Below are 20,576 nucleotides of genomic sequence, written 5' to 3'. Positions count from 1 at the left end.
GGAAGGAACACGTTATTCCAACCAGTTCCTTTCCCCTCCATCAGGCGCCCCGGCTGGCCAGGGGGAGGCAGTTTAGTGACCAGGATTACTGCATGTTTTTTGTGAGGGTACCTACCCTAGGGGACACGGGGAGAACATGCAAACTCCACACAGAAAGGCCCTTTCGCCAAATGCAAATGCTTTTAACCTGCCATGAATTAACAAAACATAAAACTGGCCCTTGGAGAAACGTTGTCGCACTCTGCATGTTCCTCATTTCATTTCCAGCCTCCTGCAAATCTTAAATCCAGTCATTAACACTAAATGGAGCAAGGTAACCAGCACACGAGGTCAGGGATGAAATCAAACCCAAACAAACAGGGGACAACCCACCTTCTTGTCAACAGGCCTCACTAAAACGGGCTAGGACTCTAGGAGTCTGTCACTGAGGAGTGTATATTTGGCTTCCTTTGAGCTACACTGGTAGTCGGGCCTGGTTCATAATGGCAGGCGTACAGGCCACCCTGACAGCGAACAGCCGGGCATTTGTACAGCAGCAGATTGCCTGGAACCCGGTGCCAGATGAGACGGCTGGCCTGCAACTGGTGAGGAGGGTAATGGACCGCATCTCTCCACTAACTAACCTGCAGCGCAGGGGCCTGGAAAACAGACCTCCAAACTGGAAGGCCCCACCTCCCATCACTTATACAGTAGCTCCACTGTGCAATGGTCCTTGCATGTTCATTGAGATAGAGTTAACTAACACTGCTCTGTGTCATCTGCCAGACACTGATGATCTAATATGCAACAGGATCATTGCCATATATAATTGGTCATCGGAAAGATTTGATGGGATTTTATGCGTCTGGAAGACATTTTATGAGCCAAAAAACCGACACGACCATGATGATCAGTACGTAAACTTCTCTAGTTATATTAGCTGAGGAAGGAGGCAGTAAGTGTAGGTTTATGCCCTTAGTTTCCTGGTACACTCTGGTTTACAGTTTTATGATTCTTCCCGTAAATCGCTGGAGTTCCCCTCACCAGAGTCATGTAGCGGGCCAATCGTGGGAACTGTGGTTAGATGCTAATTAGAGATGTTGCTGTTGAGGGTCCAAATGTGTCAGTGTGTGTCGAGGAGAACAGCAGGATTAATGATACTTATGTAACAGACGTGGTTTGGCAAGCTCTGGTTGAAATGATTACCTAATTGGGTACCTGTGTTATAGCATAAATCACAGAAATCCATGGGAGTTTAGTGGGATATCTGTGGGCGCCCAGATGACCTGCAATTAAAACAGTCCAATCGTGATTTACCAAATAGCTTTTGAATACTGAAGGACCAAAGAACTATTGGATATTCACCTACCATTTGATCTGTGTCATGTGATAATAATCTGAATCTTCAGAATCAGAATCATGTTTCACCCAAACAGAATCTCATGCAACTATGCTGTTAAAATAGCAAAAGAGTGGGGCATAAGCTCTGCTGCACACATAGGGAAAAAAGGGGAATTTTTTTTAAACAGCAGGGTATCTATTCAAGGATGACTTTGGTTCTGATCCAGAAAGACGAGTCAGACAGTAAACCTAAGAAAAGTGTCCCACAAAGCCCCAACTTATCCAACAGACTTTGTAAAATAGCAGGCATCTCATATGGTGTCTTTTAAAAAGCCTTGCTCACTGAGGTTAGCTAAACACAGCTGTGGCATTTCAGGACAAGTAAATGTGTACTTGTCTCAACAATAAGCACTTCGGTTCTTGAATTACACACTTTTTGTTGAACTGAAACATGGGAAAAAGGTTCCTCATTGAAATAAATAACAGGCATGTATTCCTGAAAAGGATATTCACGTCCTTAGAATGCTTCTGTAGAAAGGGTTTTTACTTTTTAGCATTAAATATCTTGATGATGATGATGATAATAGCAAATAAACTACTTATTGAAATGCATATTTTTTTCATTTAATTTAGACAAACTCTTGCCACTTAAACATAGCAGAGAGTAAGTTGATAATTACCAGAGCATGAGGAAATAAGCGTTTTTCCAATCCAGTGTAATCAGAGTGAAGGTCACTTGCCAAAGACAATCAGCCTTTTCTAACATCATATAACTGAAACCAACTGTTTACACATCTGACAAATTGTCATGTCATATGTTGTGAAAGTAATGCAATTTTGAATAAACATATACAAATTCAAACCAGCAGCTCCCCCCACCTTGTCATTAAGAGATACAGGTTGAAAGAATTCGTAGTCCGAAATTAGCAAATCTACAAGATCACAATGTGAGGCAGCATGTGATGTGAGCTTGTAGATTTATGTATTATTGTACGCAACACTGTCGTACGTTACAACAACATAAACCAGGCCTTTTGCATTGGAGGCATACTATAGTCCAACGGAGCATTGGTTCGAAGAAGCATTGGTCCGAGGTGCGTTGAGGGTCGGGAGAGGGTTGGGGTTAGGTTTAGGTGTGCTGCCCCGGGGGAGGTTAGGGTGAGGGTTTGAGGTAGGTTGTCGTTCAGACCAATGCTCCGTCGGACCAAACACATGAACCCCTTTTGCATAAGGCATGCTTGTGTCCTTTGAGGAATGAGGAAGATGAAAACCAGAGAGAAATTACATGCTAATATTTTATTGAGGGCAATTGGTGCTGTGTGCATCACAATGGGATCCACTTTATTTTTAAAATAATAATAGTGATGATGGTTTCCACTGCTGCCTACCTTTAAGAATGGAACCGGAAGATCACGCTGAGACATATGGTTCAAAGAACCCAGCATATGGCTATCCACTTCCTAAAACACAATGAGCCACATCATATCACTCAGCCAAAGGTTTTCAGATATAATCCAAACAAGTCCCATTTGGAATCCATATACCTTTACCTTCTGTGTGCATGACACAAGAGCAATAATTCATGTTAATCTAACCACAGCGTCTATATTGTACTGTATCATAGTTTCCTATCTTTAGCTCTAACTTTATCTTCACGTAAAGCTACATTCTATAAAGTCTTATCCATGATTCAAACCTCTGCATGCTGCATAATCTTTTTGAGTGGTGCAACCACTCCAAGGAACAGCAATGTCCGTGTTAACCATGTGTTAACCTATGTATGTGACTATGTATGTGACTATGTTACTATGAGTACCAGTAGGGGCAAAAGTGGCGCTGTTGTGCCAGAAACAGAGAGAGAGATAGTGCTGCACTGTTATGTTGCCTGCTAATGTGAGAGGGGGGTGGGGGTGGGAGAGAGGGGAGTTGCACAGTCGTGGTCAATGTCCCAATAGAAGAACAGGGAGACCAAATACAAACACCAAAATGTGATGAGTTATATTCCATTAACATACTCAAAATAAAATTATATTCACAAAAGAATAAGTTACATAGTTTAGCTTTAAAGTCCAGATGCAATGGGTTCTACATTTATGATCCAGTAGCAACCGGAGTGTTTATTAGAAAAGTGGTTACTACATTTTTGCAAATGTTCAGATGCACAATTTCTGGTACATCTGCAAAGATACTACAAATGACATCTAACAATTTATGAGAATCCTTGTGGGGTAATATAACGGGTAAGTAAAAGGTCATTAGCTCTGCTGGTGATACCATCTGATACACAACTGTATATTTCTAACATCTGGTCTAAAGTCAAAATAACATGGATTCATTTGGATCTGTGAATGCAGTACAATATGTGCCATACGTATTAAATATAGACAGCCTAACCTGTATTAGCCCTCTCTGCCTGGAATTAAAAAGAAACCCAAAATCAAATAAAAACAATGCCACCATTTCCCACCTATGTCAGCCCACAGTTCTCCTCTCAGATACTAGCCTGACCCAGAGCGAGACATTTCTCGTCTAGAGGGGCGGGTCGCGCCTCAGAAATGCGCGCACCCTGATTGGATCTCATCGATCTGTCCGTCACCCCCGGCCCCTCCTCTCCCCCCTAGTGCAGCGCTACGTCACATCATTTAGAGCGACGCCCACCCGGAAGGGTTGACTCCCACTTTTAGACTTGTTCAGCCCACGGCTTTTTCCAGGCTTTCATCTTTCGCGCAGACGAAATGAAAGCCTGGCTATCGAGGCTACTCAGATACTAGCCTCTCTGTTGCTTTGATGAGGATAAAAGTTGAATAAATATTGAGTTTTAACATCACAGAATTATTTTTTAAAGGGTAGTACTGTACAATTTTTTGCATATCAGATATATTTGAGATTTTCTTAATTACCTCCACCAAGGAGGCAATGTTATCCGACATGTCTGTCTGTCTGTCTGTCTGCCTGCTTGCCTGAATCTTAGTGGGATAACTCAAGCAGTTATGAACAGAAAATTTGCAGAAAACTTGTTGGAAAGATTGGTCCTTGACCAAGGCAGAACATTGTTAACTTTTCATGACTATTTGCCAAAAGAGTAGTGGGCGTGGTCTGTCGTAATAATGCACGTAACTTCTTAACAGATTAACATAACACCACAAATATTGTATCAAAGAAAGCCAAGGCCCAGGAAGAACTGATTACCGGTACCTCTATCGGCCAAAAAGTGATATGGCACTACAAGCACCTTATACTAGCTCACAAAATACTACTTTGGCGGAAGACTTTGCTCTACTGAGAACATTTTCTAGTTTCAAAATATCTCGATTTGGTTGTCAAAACATATAGCCTACTTACCTACTATATGTCACAATTTAAATATTCTCCTTTAAAACTCCCCAAATACCCAAATAACACAAAATGAGAGCAATCTTGCATAAAGCACTAGATATATTAATGAATACTACCGTGTAGCCTTTCAGTCAGATTGTACACCACTCTCATGTCACCTTCTCTATGCTCTCACACACAATGAGCAGACCGGCTGTCGCTAATGCTCCTCTGAGGTAAGACAGTTAACATTCCAAATCAATAATGCTGTTATTATTATAATGGTGAAGGATAGCTGGCATCATACGGACGAGACTGGATTCCATTTGTATAACCGGCATATTTTTGGATGACCGAGTGTATTCTTCTGTTTATTTTAATTTTAATTGAAAGGACAATTATTAAAACAACACAGGGTCTAATAACAGAATGGGCTTTCCTGTTGGTATTTGTTGTCATGTGGCCCGTCTGCTATATGACATCAGAATCAGACGTCCAATTTATGACATCAGTACTAGGATGTGCAATGACATCAATCATCTCCATATTTGGGCAAAGATTCAGCCTAATCCGTCAGACGGATGGACAGACGGACAGGCAGGCAGGAAGGCACACACAAGTGCGCGAGCGTGGCTTGGCCCCTACTGTAGACCACACCGTAAAATATAGTAAAGTAAAGTATAGTTTTTGAGGGGCGCTAGCCCCTCCTATGCACAGCTTTGTGTGTTTGTGTGCATGAGCACGGAATGTGATGTATGATGATAAGAGTGCCCCTCACTTCACACAAGTGTGATTTCTTTACCCCTTCCAGGACCAGGTGACCTTGCAGGGGCCAACACATATTAGAGAGAGAAAAATCCCACCGTGTGAAGTATGGGGCGCTCTTATCATTGTACATCTCATTCCAGCCAATCACAATTTGTGTCCTCACCTTCGTCATCAATGTTTGTGTTACGCAATGTTTGTGTTTACACAAACACTCAAAATTGTCCATTCATTGTCAATGGCATTTTAATGTTTGTGTAGGACAAAGTTTGTGCACACACACCAAAAGCTGGGCATAGGAGGGCCTAGCGCCCCTCAAAAATAACATTACAGACATGAATTGAGCTGTGTGTTGGAAAAGGGAACACATGCTTCAAATGATATCACTTGTGTGGAATCTTTTTCCAATATTGTCTTTATGTGTCTCTACCATGAACCACAATTTAATGATTAATTATTATTCTGCTCTCAATTCAATAGAATAGGTGTATCCCTGACATCCTCTATCAATCTACACACCTACTGTACAGTACCATATAACTCTCTCATCCTGGCAGACCTAAACATTTACAAGCAGGTGAATCTGTGAGAAACATTGGCCATGCACAGATGGCAGGAAATTCCAGTGAAATGACAGTCGCTTGGTCCAAAACCACAAGTTACTGAGAGTGGAGTCAGTGGACCAGAACCACCAGGGCCAGAGACTATGGACTCCTCATGGGGTCCACAAATTGCCAACATCTTGAAACAGGAGCAGCTTTAAAATCTGTTAAAACTAATTTATGCCTGTTTGCATCCTGTGCGTTGTATATTTAAACCCTCGCTCCACTACATGATTCAAAATCAATTTTCTTAAGGGTGGGTTTACAGTTTTTTTGGGGGGTCCAACAAAGGCTGAGGTAAGAGCAGCTTGTGACTCATCTTCTGGCAAGCTTGTGTATTTATCTAAACGGGCCCATACATCAGGCTGAACTGTATCAGATAGCAGGATATGGTACTCTCTGACAGACTGTGGGCCACTCCTTTACTTGATGTCATCGGTGGACTGAATTTTACACATCAGATTACAGAAAAAAACATTAAAGCGCAATCAACCTTTTGAGGGTCATATTGTAAAACCATTAGGGATGAAAGATGAGGAAATGATGACAGACAAAACAATGATTTATCTCAAACTAATTTCATGAGTTTGCAATACTTCCTTGTCTCCATATCATTCAAATAAATAATTTGAAATATGTGTCCAGCCCTGACAAGTACCAGCCCTCTGTCCAAGAATAATCCAAACTCTATTGGAAGGTAATGACTAAAAATCACTGTAAAAGCCAGTGAAATTCACATAACTTATCCATCTGTACTTCCAAGCGACCCCCAGAGAGGCCAAGAAACATTCATCATTCATTTTTCATGCTAACCCCTTGAAATGTAAATGTGCTTTCCTCTGGGAGCAGATGAAACGAGAAGCGTTACGTACTGTATGTGTCCTCCACCTAGTCACTGAAGCCTCATCAATCTTGACAGAGCTCTTTAATGTAACTTCTCTACTTGTTATGTTTGTATGTTAGCATTAGGTGGCTTCCAGTAAAAATATTTGAATTATTATTATTTTGCAACTTGTCTTTATTGAGTCAGATTTTCTCTGTGAGTGTGTGTTTCCCAACACCAACCACTTACTTACACTTCTGTTGCTACTGGATCATAAATGTAGATCTGTGTCAAGACACACTTTTTCAATCTGGCATAAAATATTTAATGCCTGATTTATACTGCGTGCCGTGTTATGCACCAAAAATAGGCAGTTTACAAGCTCACGTGTTGCGCTTAATAGTATAAATCACCCGTCACAATCCAACAAGCACAGAATCAGACACTTAAGATCCTGACAGCTGTACATGTACACATAATCTCTTTGGAGTGAAAACAAAATAATATGTATAATAAATAGGAGTTATAGCTAAGGCATCTTAGCTCAAGAGCTGCTTATAATGCCTATCACTCTCTTTCTTTCTCTCTCTCTCTCACACACACACACACACACACACACACACACACACACACACACACACACACACACACACACCAATTCCTTAAAATGAATTCAAGTGCTCCGAAAATAGCCTCCACAGGGAAAAGTTGAATTTACATCATATGTTAAAATCATAGGCTGAAGACATAAGAGACAACCTTGTAATAGCCGGTCCTGTTATTATCCCACAAATTAGGCAGAGGGAGTATTCTGGAAGCTGAAATAATTATCCCAAGTTAACAGTTGTAATAAATACACCAAAATAATGTTGAAACAATTACCTACTCACAGTGAGTCCAATATCCAATTCTGTCACCCTTGGGAGTTGCAAAGGACTAACTGGCCAACAAAAATATGTTTTTGAATGTACTATTCATCTGCCAGACCTAATCACTTGATAGTATACAGGGACTGCAACTGAGAAAGAAAACATAATCAATTAACAGATTGTCTCATCATCACTATAAATCCATAATGCTGCATCATCAATGCATCAATCTGGTGAGTATCCGTTTTTTTTAAGGGTTGCATGTATTCGTTTATCACAAATTAGTCCCATGTGAGTTTTTAATTAATGACTTAATAAGTACATCCAAGATCTATAATGTTATTAAATTGTAATGAGGGAACACACTGTATTCCTCTCAGTATACATACATCTATGGCGCACAATAGGCCTAAGCACTTCAAGATATAAGCCAGTTACGAAGCTTTATAAACTCACACCTTCAGCAGAGCTCACAAGCTTGGATGGTGAGTGGAAACATTGACTATCCTCTATGAACAGTAGACTATCATCCTTGGGTTATTCTCCAAAAGCTCCATGTTAGTGATACTATGAGACTAATGACTAAACAAGCCTCCACGTCTGTTGGGCTTTCTGTAAGTCATATTTCCACCCCCTGCATAGCTGCTTCATTCCAACCACATTACATAAATCAGCCGAAAGCAGAGTGAGTGGGAAGGACGATTCTGATTATAGGGGGAGGGATATCACGGTGCCCTATTTGGCGGTGCTATAGTTCAAATAGTGTATTTATTAGTCTTCAACGATGTTGCACAATCATAACAACTTGTGTAATCCATGTATGTGATTATTGTGATGTCCTGCGAAGATAAAAATAGATCCAAGAATAGTAATATTTTCTTCAGGAACAGTATAGACACTTGGCCACCTAATTGAGCATTTCTAATTAGATAGGCTATGACAGCCGGCAGGCAATTATGCATTCGTTCACTGTGCACCCACCACCCCAACCAAATACAACTTTGACGAATGTGTTTTGGTTTCAAATTTAGGGAGCAATTGCAGTGCTAATAGGGTGTTAATAGACACGATGGCAAAATGACAATCGGCCTATAACTTCTCTGTTGCAAATTGTTGAGCAATAGGTTGTAACTTTATATAGTCTAATTGTTGGGCAGACTAATTGGTAGGAAAGCAACCACCAAAGGGTTTGCGTTTCACAATAAAGACACTAAACCTTTCACAAGCTAATACTACACACACAAAATGCAACACTATAGGAAGTTTCCCATTATCCTTACCGTTGCTGCGCTAATTCGCTCCGTGACGACGTCTGCTCGTTGCGCTGCTAGTCCATGCGTGCCGTTTCACACCAGCCCACATACTGGACTGGACAACTGTCTCTCACGTGATTCCAAGCGCTTGAAATTACATGCGCTTTTTTATTATACGTAACGCACTGTACACAGCAGCGCCCAGAACGAGGCTGCTCTCTGTTGTAACAGTGTAATGTATCCATGAACAAAGTACAGTCCATGGGAGGTAAGATTCTGGAGCAACTCTTGCCCGTTTACGCTGGGGGAAATCACTCATCACATTACACCCCCCCCAGCCCCCTCCCCTCCCCAACCAACCTTCCATGACAAATGGACCTGGATTGCGCACTCGGGTCCGTGAGGGGTAGCTTAATGATAAACGCGTGACATACGGGTATTTACAAAATAATATATTTTTTTGGGTGGCCATTTGCCATTTGAAAGTCAACGTTTGTTAGCCAAGACACTGAAGCTATTTCCCCACTCTTGTTGAACTAATCCTATCATAAGTGATGATGGATGGTATTGGATGCATGTATACGTTTGTGTATATGGCTGTAATTTACAACAAAAGTGACAGAAACACAAGCACATACAATCATTCAGAACCTTTAATCTGTAAATGTGTTTACAGTAAAATTGCAAATCAGAGATATAATTCTGATACCAAAGCTGATGCACAGGGTTGTAAACAAGCCTCCTGGGACAGTGTGGAAAACAAAACCAGATGTTCCGAAAACAATCCACAAAAGAAACATTCTCTTTTAAAATTGTAACTGTGGGGGTTTCATCTCATATGACACAAATACAGAAAACAGCTTCGTCACTGGCATCTCTGAATCATACCATCTCTTGCTCTTCAAGCACAGAACGAAATATTTAGAAATCTTGTGGGTACAATGTGTATTCAACAAAAGAGTGTAGTATGAAGCATGAAACCAACACCACATGTTCATGTTTCCAAAGGAAATACAAAGAGACCTTTACATCTAATCTGAATGTACCAAAAGTTTTCTTTTTTTTTTTTAAGAAAAAAAAAAAAGAACGATGTCCAGGATATGACGTCTTGCAGCCGATAACGACACCCTTTGAAAATGGGGCACTCGTACAAAAATCCTCTATGGGATAGCTCTCGGCTCTTAAGTTCTTCATAGATGAAGAGGCCATAACACTGGAGCACACATCTGTCACTGTTACTGAAGAGTTGTGCTCTCCTTACGAGTAGGACTGCGTGCCTCATTGTATAGTTGATGATGAATAATAACAAAATGAGGCACTTTCATGTGATTCTGCTTGTCACTTTGCTCCTTTTGAAGAGGAATCAGGCTCGAAAGCCTAGGTGCACAGGTGTTACTCTTTGTACTCCAGAAACTGTTGCAATCTCTTCCGGTGCTCCACTGACATCTGTATCGCACTGAGGATATAAAATAACTGGTTAGTATGATGGGCATGGAGAAAATCCTTAGAAATCATTTCACTATACTGGAGACATTTTATGGACGTGGGCGTACATCAAGTGTTCCCCAAAGGTGGTTGTTATCCTGTAGATGGCGGTCTTGAGGGTGGCTCTAAGAGCGAAGCGCAGCGTTTTGTAAGTAGGGTCTCCCATGCTGTAGAATGACCTCACAGGCTTGCTGGAAGCATGCGGCAGCTTGAAGTGCCTGTCCACTGCCTAAAGACAAGGAATGGGACAGTTGCATCAATGTCCGTCCAATTCAGTTAAATTGAAATTCATGTACTTTAGTGAACATCCTTACGAACTGCACTGGATCTGCAAGACCTTTTTCCTTGTGGGTCAGTGTGAAACTAAAATCCCTCCATAATTTGCTACACTGATTACTCAACATGTTGATTGACATCTCTTGGCAAACTTGAAGGTTCTACACTTGGTTGTCAAGGTGACAAATAGTTCAGTTTGTATGCTACACTAAAGTGTGATTCATACTGTCCAGAGTACAGCAATACACTAAAGTATGATTTCATACTGTCAAGAGTACTGCAAGGATGGTGAAATCTAATCATAGCTAAATAGATTTTCCAATTTCCATTGCCACCTCCGCAAAGATTGTGTAATGATTTACTGTCATTGAACACCAACACAACACACACCCCACTCTTCAACAAGTTATTTGTCCAGATGTCATAAACGAAACCCTTTTCTCCCATTTGTGCCCTACGCATAGTGTCCAAAAGTAACAGCCAAATTACCTCCTGAAGGACCAGCATGCTGCTGAGAATGCTGGGTAGCGTAGTCTGTACAACCCCAAACTGGTCTTCGGAGAAGGAGGCTGCTACTAGGTGAGACAGCCCTAGAAGATATGAGAAATGAGAAAATATGAGAGCTCACGTCAAGTTATACATTTTTTCATCAAGTCAATTTATGCTTTCCATTTACAGGCAGTGGTTTTGTAAAAAGAACAGCTCAACAACTACTACTGTGCATTAGATAAAGTAAATAATACTGACTTGATATTTAAATAATTTTACCTTCCAGTGCCCAGATGTGAGCTTGGCTGTCAGCAAAGAGAGCTTGACTGGAAGCTTCTGGGAGCTGTGGTGGAAGATGACCATTATTTTGTCAACAGTAATTCTACTGTTGTATGCGAAGAAACCAGGTTAGCTGGCAGTGATCTACGGATTAGTTGAATGCAGACTTTGACTAGGATGGATTGAAGGTGGTAGTTGGATGGAAGGACAGGCAGTCTTGGAGAAATGTATACTTAAATAATGACCATTTTCGCTCAATAAACAATATGTAAATTTCGTTGAGACACACAAAATAAATAAGTAAATTAAGCCTTAGAGAGTGCACAGAGGTGCACACTACATCATGCACTTGACTAGAATCAGATTAACACTTTTTTGCCAAGTGCCAAGCACTTGGCAAAACCGGAAGGTTTTACTACCTTGCGCTAATAAGTTAGAAGCGTTAATATTCCAAACGAGATGCATGATGAAGTTAGAAATTAGGACAGAACATCGCCGCTCTGAGCAAAACCACAGACAGCGCCATAGATTCAGAGATAATAGCAAGATTTGTGGGCCCGGAAGTGAATGTCGTGCGCAGCAAACCAGCTCCGGGACGGACGAGCAAGGTGTTGCCTAGTAGCAACGGCCACTGTCAAAAATAGATTTTAGCTATCATGTTTTATATCAATAAAAATGACCTGAAGACGTGTGGACACGTCCTGGGAATAATACGTGTTAAGAGGATGGACAAAGGATGCACAAAAGCTCTAGGGAGGTCATCACAGATGACATCACCAGTTTAGTTTCTACTGAGGAGACATTAGGACAAGTAAGAGACAGGGTTTACCATATCAGTAAAGGCTGGTACAACGACCAAATATAAAAAATAAATCAGAATTTGATAACCCGAGGACACCTTTGGGCAACAAAGTATTTTTCGTTCGACCGGTTTCCCATATCTCAATGGATTGTTGAGTGATCGCACAGCAGTTAAAACTAATATGAACCCCAATGAATCACACGAGGGCAGCAGTGCAATATGCAGCGGTGCACTGCATATTGGCATACAAATTGGCATACAAATGCCCCTGTCAGCAGCACATCAACAACAGACAACAAAATGTACTTGTCTCATCTGTAACAAGGTGAAGAAGGAAACTTGTTACAGAAGAAAGACTTTTGGACAAACCACAAATAAATTTGACAGGACTTTTGCAGCCAACTGCGAAAGGTGAAGGATTTGAAATCCCAACTACCAACACAGCTGTGTTTTGAGAATGCCATTTGGCAAAATTAATAAGACCACTGCACTGCGGCCTCCGAGTCCTATTGTGTGTCATCCTTATGCCAAACAAATGAAATAATTTCAGGGTGGTGAGATATTCAAGGCGCTTATGTAACACGGATTACATTATATTTGAAAGAATAGTAGTGCAATATATTTTTTCCGTGGTATCATATTGTCAAACAAACCTCTTCATGAAGTGAAAAAAATGTCTTTCATAAATATTGTTTTAAAATTTTAGTCAGTCACAATTTCTCTTAGTTTTAATTCCTCTAACTTTATTGACTTATCATTTTTACATTTTATTAGAGACGTATTGAATCATTCTATGATTGTATTATTCAAATGAGCAGCCTATAATAAGACGCAAAAGCAATAGTATTTTTCACTCGCTGGCACTGGATGATCTCACAGGCTTTGGAAAACGGCCAAGTGATCTTGTGCCCGAAAAGGTTGCCCACTCCTGCCATTGGGTCCTATCGTAGTCAAATAACTGCCAAGTGTTACATGACTCTTCTTAACTGGAGCTCTTAAAGGAATTAGCAGGGTTGATTGTCATGGCAAGATGGGTGGAAAACCAGTTTAATTAGTAATGCCTGTAGGTGCAGGTTTGAAAAATGGGATTAGATTAGTGATGCCTACAATAATGGGGGGGGTTGGGGGGCAGCTTGAGTCCTTCACATAATTTACCAGTCTAAGAGAGAGAGACAGCATGCGCATTCCACGCAACCTTACCTTGTTAAACAAATACATTATCAGCACCCGCCTTTCCAAGAAATGTTTAACCTGAATGAGACAATTAAATGTAGAAAGATACCATTACATTTCTTTATAGCTTGACAGAAAATAAAACACAGGACAAAGAGTGTCATGTAACAGGTATAGTGCTTAGGAACATCATCTACCTCTACCATGTGATTTTGAATAGTGTTCATGGTGAAATACCTGTTCTTGTCTGTTCTGGAGGAACTGAGCCAGGAGGCTGGGTTTGGAGACTTCTGGTTTTGGGCTGGGTGCAGGGGATGGGGTTGATGGGGGACTGCCATTAGACTGTGAATCCACTGAGAGTGAGAGAGTCAAGAGAGTGAGCATGTGCTCAACTTTTCATGATAGATGAAATTGATTAAGACTGTTGCAGCCGTATTGGACTTCATGCCATGGACCAGTTATGCTGTTAGACATGTACAAACATCATACAACGTCTTTTTTTGTCTGAATTGAGTGTGTAATATGTTAAAAGTTATCTGTAGATATCACAAGGATCCTAGAAATAATTATGTATTAGTTTTGTTTCTCTAATCTCTATGTATCTGCATTAGCCTGATTATCAGACTGTAGCTTTCTTGAAGCTTCAGTCTGACATTGTCTCCTGTCTGAGCGATTTCAAGGGGGAGGGGATTAGAATTTCCTTCAACCAATAATTGTCGTTTTTCCCTTCTTCCTCATGTGTGTTGCGCTGTGTGATGACGCTGAAAACGGGCCTCGGCGCTGATTGGTTGTTCGTTAGACCCACCCCCACCACCGATTCTCATTGGATAATACATTTTTGTACCGAAGAAATTATAGGTTCACAGTGCAACTCCAGACCAAGAGATGCAGTCCACTCAGAGAGTGGGCGGGGTCTTTGGGCTGGATCCAGGCTATATCTGCATATGATTGTAGAATCCGTAGGCAAGGGACAATGTTTTTTGGTGTTCGGGTTTACATTTGTAGTCTGAGTAGTGCTGACCAATTACGATTGAGAAGCAGATGTGAGGTTAGCATCCAGGTAAACTAAACTTAGAGAGCACAAAAAGGGTGGAATGTATTTCCCGAAAAACAGTCTCAACTCTATATCGTTTTACAAACTTTTAACTGGGTGTAAACTGGCTACTTGTGAAACAATCTGATCCTACATGTCATCTCTCAACTCCATTCTCATTCTTCGCATCTCAAGTTGCTAATCGGATAGTCCGTCACAGGATAGAGGAAGACATGGCATGGCTACAACAGAAGCCCAGAAACATTGTCCCTTGCCCCGAGAGGCTAAATCGTTGTCAGATGATAGTAGATGGATTGTGTTTCTCTAGAAGCCCTTGAACATAAAATAACTAAATAATGATTGTGTTTATATAGTAAGCTTACATTTCCTATCACACACCGCATGCACACGACACCTGCACTTATAATTAAATCAACCTGTTGGAGCCTTACAGGACATTTCTGAATTTAATAAGTGGAAACTACTATTATCAGTAGAGTAGTACAGTCGCAAAATGCAGGATCATCTATTATACATACATCTCACCTGTGGAAGTGGACCAGAGTTTGGGGACCCTCCTCATAATGTGTGGGCTCTGCACGGAGCCATACCAAGGTGAGGAGGGTTCCAGTGGTCCGGCGAGGCGCCGCAGGCCTGGGGAGGCCAAAGGGCTGTCCACGTTTGGCGTGAACGGAGAGGTCAGAGCCTGGCCGGATTTCACCATGGAGCGCATGTACACTGAGGCAGGGATCCAGGCCCTGTTCATGGGAGTGATCACCTCCTCTGTACCAGAACTTACTAATAAGAAAATACACAATTAAATAGATTCAGGGTTTTCATTTGCCAATTCCAAATTCTATACTCGGCCTAGACAACAATTTCCTCAATCATCTTTATCTGGTTACTTATTCACAATGTTATTTCAACGTAATTTGTTTTTGTTTTGCTTGACCACAATACTAGTTATGTCATTTAACATGTGGATTAGAGTTAAGACAGATGCTGATTGGTTTGATGTTTTATCGTTTACCTGGCATCCTAGTTTCTTTGAAGCCATTCAATTGCTTTCTTTGTCTTCTACTTATGTGACCATTTAGTTCATGCATTTTACTCTGATCATCATCTGTAAATTACTCTGGAAGTGTCCATCTGCTAAATGCCTAATTATATAAAAGTGTCCTACTTCAATGTTCTTTGCCACATTCTTTGCTGGGGCACCCGATTAACCAACTCATCCTCACATTCAATGGATGCCGTTATGCAAGCACAGCATTGCCATAAATGGGAAAAGTCCATTCTATACATTTATTTGTCTATGGTTGTCAATGAAGCCATATTTCTGTTAAATAAAATAAATCTGCTCAACAAAATACCCTATGTGAATGTGTATTGTTGAGTATTATATATATACCGGAGCTGTTCGACGTCTTGTCACTGCCAGTAGACTGGGTCTTAACCCTGCCATTTGTGGCTACAGTGTCATGATGGGCAACAAGCCTCTGAGTCAGGTCAGCTAGCAGAGACAGACACTCCTTACTGACTGCATTCCAGTTATGAGGATGGCCACCTAGGAAAGACAAGACTAACATTATTCTCACCTTTGGGAACGGAAAATACATTTCTACTTCAGTGATGTATGTCACTGAAGTGTATGTCAGAATCGTTGTCACAGTATGACACATACTTGCACTAAAGAGCATTTACAATTAAACCAGATGTAGGCCTATCCATTTGTTGTTCAATCCCACGAGGGCTGAACACTAAAGATTAATGTTAACAGTAGTTGAGCATGGACATCTGCTCTGTGTTAAGCGGCAAAGTTGCAACAAACCTGGCTGACTAAGACTGAAGACCTCAAGACGTCGTGTAGGACAGTGCTGGGACAGTAATGCCAAGTCCTGCAGCGCTAAAAACTGACATAGAAGGGGAGACCTGTAATAATCTGCATTTCAAAGCTTTGTCAGCTAACACAAGATAGATAGACAACTGATAATGGTATTGCCATTTTAAATGTGTTGATTTACCTTCAAAATAAATGGCTGCTTGCCAGTGAGAACTTTCGCAAGACAATGATTATCATCCTCAGTAAAAGATGATTGCACCGGAAAACTCAACACCTGCAAAATAATTATACAATATTTTAAGCATTTAGGAAAACCAATATAAACCAATATGTAACCTGTGAAGGCCATTCTATAACACAAATGACATTTGTTACAATACTGCCCCCTGGTGTTGCAAAAGAAAAAAACAGTAGTCAAACATTTGCACCTCGGTGACAAAGATTCTGAAGAGCAGCACAGTGATGTACCACTGCAGCAGGAGGAAGGTACCGCAGATCCATAGGTGGTAGAGCAGAGAGATGTCCAGCAGCCCAGCTATGGTGTCAAGAGGATGGAGGGAGCTACAAACACCAAGTTAAACAAATGTCATCAATATGTCTGTACCTCTCTTGATTGACCTATTCAACCCCAAATGTAATCATCTCTTCAGCGTAGCCTAATGAACATTCCCTCCACGGTTCATAAAAATCTGTTTTCAACGTAGTTATTTCACCAACATAAATTAAAACACACAACCACAAACAAACAAAAACTATAGGATCGCTTACAATACCCTGCCACTCTGGTAGGTATGCAGTGAATATAATGTCAGTCATATAAATAATTCATACTAACCTGTCTAAGTGAAGATTTAGTGTTTTACAGATCCATGTTCTTGGAACATATCCTGTGAGTAAGGGAGACATCAAGCTTAACAAATAAATCCTGCTCACATTGTGAATATTGTGAATAGTACAACAAACAATTACCTAGGAAGTAATATAGAGCAAGGTAGTTCCGGACAAAATAAAAGCTTTGGATCGCACTGCATTTCACCACCAAAGGCAATGTTCCCTTAAAGCGAAGGAACTTGTATTGCTAAAAAGGAAATAAGAGATAGCATTGACATTTATTTTCAAAGCTTCAAGATAAAAAGTTAAGTTAAAATCTGAGTGTAATATAACATACCTGAACAGTGTGAAAGGCCACATAGTTCATGTTGTGGATCACTCCCAGTAGGCTGTGGCTGAGGCCACTAAAGGCTCCTGCTAACAGCAGTACAAGGAGGTGCTCATTCAGATACAGCTGAGGGCTACCGCCACTGTATTAAAAGAAAAGGTGCCACTGTTAAAACTACTGATAGATAAAGGCAGAAACATGTTTGTGAAAAGTGAAAACCATCTGAGTACATCTTGTACTGCTTACCCATCACATTGTGTGCATGGGTAGCCAAGTGTCCGATATCTGCCTCCAATGGCTACAGAACAACACCAGGCCACTATCATTCCCATGACGCAATGCAACAGGGAATGGATGATCTGGCGAGGGTGGAGTAGCTGACCCAACAGCTCAATTTTTGAACAGGCAATAGATGGGACGACTATGAGGAGACAAAAATGGCAGTTATTGGTGCTGCTCCATTATGTTAAGATGGCTTATTTTAACACATTTAATTAGCTTAGGAAACATCGTACAAACATAACGCAAGTCCATCTTCCATTCACCTTCATGTACAGCTTGGAAATTAAAACATGATCAAAGGAAGAACATCATAAAAATAAGAAAGGAAGAAGGAAAAAAGCTATATGGTTGTCAGATAGGTGTATTAAATGGGTCACGGTCAGCACACCAACCCAAGGGTGTGAGTGTAGTGCATGTGTAATAAATAAAGGACTGTGTAATCAATTTTGCACAGTATTTGTAGTTCCTAGTCAGACTCCTTGAAACCAAAGTTTTTTCCAAAACAGTTCAATTGGTTTTACCTTTCTTGTTGACCAAAGGCTCTCTTTCAATTAGCTTAGCTCATGCTGAAAACATGCCAAAGCCTAGTCTCACAGTAGCCAGACAAAGTACAGTTCGATAACAATCTAACCTCACTGGAATTGATGACAAACCGAGATCACACGGTCCATTAGCGCCTACTGTGCCATCTGCACTCAATCAGATGAGGTTTTTCGGGGCAGTTTCGAGGGTGATCCCAATCTGATCTCCCGACAGTCAGGACAAGTCACCTTGGCGTGTTCCTGCCTTAACGGACGGTGACTTTGGGCTATTAAGTGGTGAAAGTGCACTGCTGTCACTCACCTGTGTAATATTCCAGATTCAAGAACCCAATGACCAGGATCACTGCGAACAACAGGATGAAGGAAAAGATAGCGCTAGCACTTGTTAAGATGTCAAGGCAATCTAAAAAAAGAAAAGGGGGGGAAGAAAATCACAATAAGTGATGAACTAGTACAATACGTTTTAACACTGCATGATTTTACACTGTAGGTTGGCATCCCAGAGATTTGGGGATTTTTCTTTATCAAATGGGGGTCTGTGGCCCTGGGGGTCCTTCAAATAAAAAAGCTCTGATAGTTAAATATCTTGTAACATGCTAACATGCTCAAGTACTCGGTACCCATAGTACCAAAACATTCAATTGACTATTAGAACAAAATCTTTCATTGCCAATAAGCAAAATAAAGAATATTTTGTACAAGTACACGGCATGACAATGAAATTGAATTGGAGAAAAAGGGGGTAAAATAAGTGGTTACTCAACAAAAATATAAAGTACTCGTATAGGCAAATACTACTTGAACTACTTGTACTCGTACTTGGTCTGAAGAAAATGGTATCGGGACAACTCTAGCAGACAGGATGATTGTATAGGGTGTCTTTATTGTGATGTTACTCTTTTTATGAATGTATATCTTACTGTATTTCTAATGCCCTGTATCTGTAGCTTAAAACGGCTGTGATGTCACTGTCGTCAGAATTTCCCCTGTGGGATCAATAAAGATCTACCGGTATCTATAAGAACACTCAACAGCATGCGCAAGAGTTCAGCTCAAAAAATGGGGACAAATGTTCTTTTTCTTTGGGTTACCATCTAACCATTGTGCACTAAGTCAAAGAGCCAGCTGACCTGATATCCACTGAATGGGGTGGAGCAGACTCAACCTGCTGATCACTATGAACAGAGCTGTGGTTGGAGGCATCAACGAGACAGCCCAGGCGATGCTGGCCGCAGCTCTCCAGGAGATCACCTAAATAAAACCGTCAAACATAAAACTCTCCAGACTCCAGCAGCAGATCATCATCATTCTAAACTAAACATTCAATAATCAAACTAGCTGATCAACATAAATTATGCGATGGCTCAAGCCGCTCACGCCATGACTGCGATGAGGTCATGATATTTTAGAAATACACTGAGCCATCCACAAAAATGTAAAACCTGATGTCTTCCTGAGGGATGCATTGTGGGTACCTAAACATTGCGGGTAGTGGGCACCTTTGGCTATTTTTTCCCAAAACATTTGACATTTAAGGCCCAACATTTTTTTTTAATATCACAAAATAAATTGCTGGCTAGTCTAGCTCTGGTCCATAGCCAAATAGCCAATGCTTCTATAATTCTGGGCAGAATCATAGAAGCATTGGCTATGGACCAGAGCTATAGCTAGTCCAGCCTCGGACAAAGACTGTCAACAAGAAATGTTCTTTATCAAGTCAGACATTTGCAAGTTGCAACATAGGCTATATGTCACAAATGTCTGACGCAATTAAAGAGATCATGACACTCATTATGGGCACAAACAAGAAGTTGAAGGGTCCAGTGTTTATGTCTGAAAGTGGCTATAGTTTCATGAAGCATATACTTTAAATTACTTCAGAACCTTTACCAAATTAATTTATATATTTTTTATATATATATATAAATACTTTTAACATTTTGGAAAAAATATCCAGTTTAACATTGAGGTGGCTAAAATGTTACGGTGAGCTCAGCTGCTTGCATTAGGTGCATAAAATAAGAGCAGCTAGCTAACGATAGCGCGGTGGCTAATGAGAGTTCTGGGCTTCATACTTTTGGTTGTTATAACTTATAATACTTACGTTACGTAACCAGCCACTCTGCTCTGGTGCCATGTTGATGAGGTAGATGGAGAGCCAATAATGAACCATAAAAACAGTGTTGGCTCTCCGCTTTCAAAGTTACACACCGGTCATGTTGGACTGCTTGTTGCCCATATCGCGCGCCACATGCATTCGAAGGAC

The 20,576-nt window shown here is 40.8% G+C and overlaps 2 protein-coding genes across 5 annotated transcripts in view; both read right to left on the bottom strand.

Annotated features, from left to right (window-relative positions):
• Window positions 1-9,231, bottom strand: part of glis1a (GLIS family zinc finger 1a) — a 34,648-nt gene extending 25,417 nt beyond the window's left edge. Inside the window, exons 1-2 of one of the 4 annotated variants that reach the window (XM_083781206.1) lie at window positions 7,708-7,805; window positions 2,709-2,780 (exon numbers count right to left, since the gene is read on the bottom strand). The gene's annotated coding sequence lies outside the window, so the exon portion shown is untranslated. Of the gene's footprint in view, window positions 1-1,185; window positions 1,228-2,708; window positions 2,781-7,707; window positions 7,806-8,152; window positions 8,271-8,974 lie in introns of those variants that run through there. The other 3 variants (XM_083781205.1, XM_083781207.1, XM_083781208.1) reach the window with 3 other exon arrangements.
• A 789-nt stretch (window positions 9,232-10,020) lies between these two features.
• Window positions 10,021-20,550, bottom strand: ndc1 (NDC1 transmembrane nucleoporin). The gene is made up of 18 exons (XM_083781442.1): window positions 20,415-20,550; window positions 19,441-19,561; window positions 18,612-18,713; window positions 17,733-17,907; window positions 17,496-17,628; window positions 17,297-17,405; window positions 17,163-17,214; window positions 16,756-16,888; window positions 16,509-16,601; window positions 16,316-16,397; window positions 15,896-16,051; window positions 15,031-15,282; window positions 13,689-13,804; window positions 13,479-13,529; window positions 11,477-11,540; window positions 11,198-11,298; window positions 10,501-10,661; window positions 10,021-10,403 (listed from the first exon to the last, which is right to left on the bottom strand). The coding sequence occupies exons 1-18, from the start codon at window positions 20,481-20,483 to the stop codon at window positions 10,340-10,342; spliced, it is 2,034 nt and encodes a 677-aa protein (XP_083637568.1). The 5' UTR covers window positions 20,484-20,550; the 3' UTR covers window positions 10,021-10,339.
• Window positions 20,551-20,576: the final 26 nt, after the last annotated feature.

Source organism: Protomyctophum parallelum, assembly GCF_964188405.1.
Source record: "Protomyctophum parallelum genome assembly, chromosome: 14".
NCBI classification, from domain to species: domain Eukaryota; kingdom Metazoa; phylum Chordata; class Actinopteri; order Myctophiformes; family Myctophidae; genus Protomyctophum; species Protomyctophum parallelum.
This window is presented reverse-complemented; position numbering and strand designations above follow the sequence as displayed.

Bases quoted from the DNA above. Each gene is read 5' to 3' on its own strand.
- ndc1 (XM_083781442.1), bottom strand. From the start codon at position 20,483: ATGGTTCATTATTGGCTCTCCATCTACCTCATCAACATGGCACCAGAG. The intron at 16,602-16,755 runs GTGCAAATGTTT...ATTATTTTGCAG, and splicing joins TCAGAATCTTTGTCACCGAG to GTGTTGAGTTTTCCGGTGCA. The intron at 11,541-13,478 runs GTAAGGTTGCGT...CTTCCACCACAG, and splicing joins TAATGTATTTGTTTAACAAG to CTCCCAGAAGCTTCCAGTCA.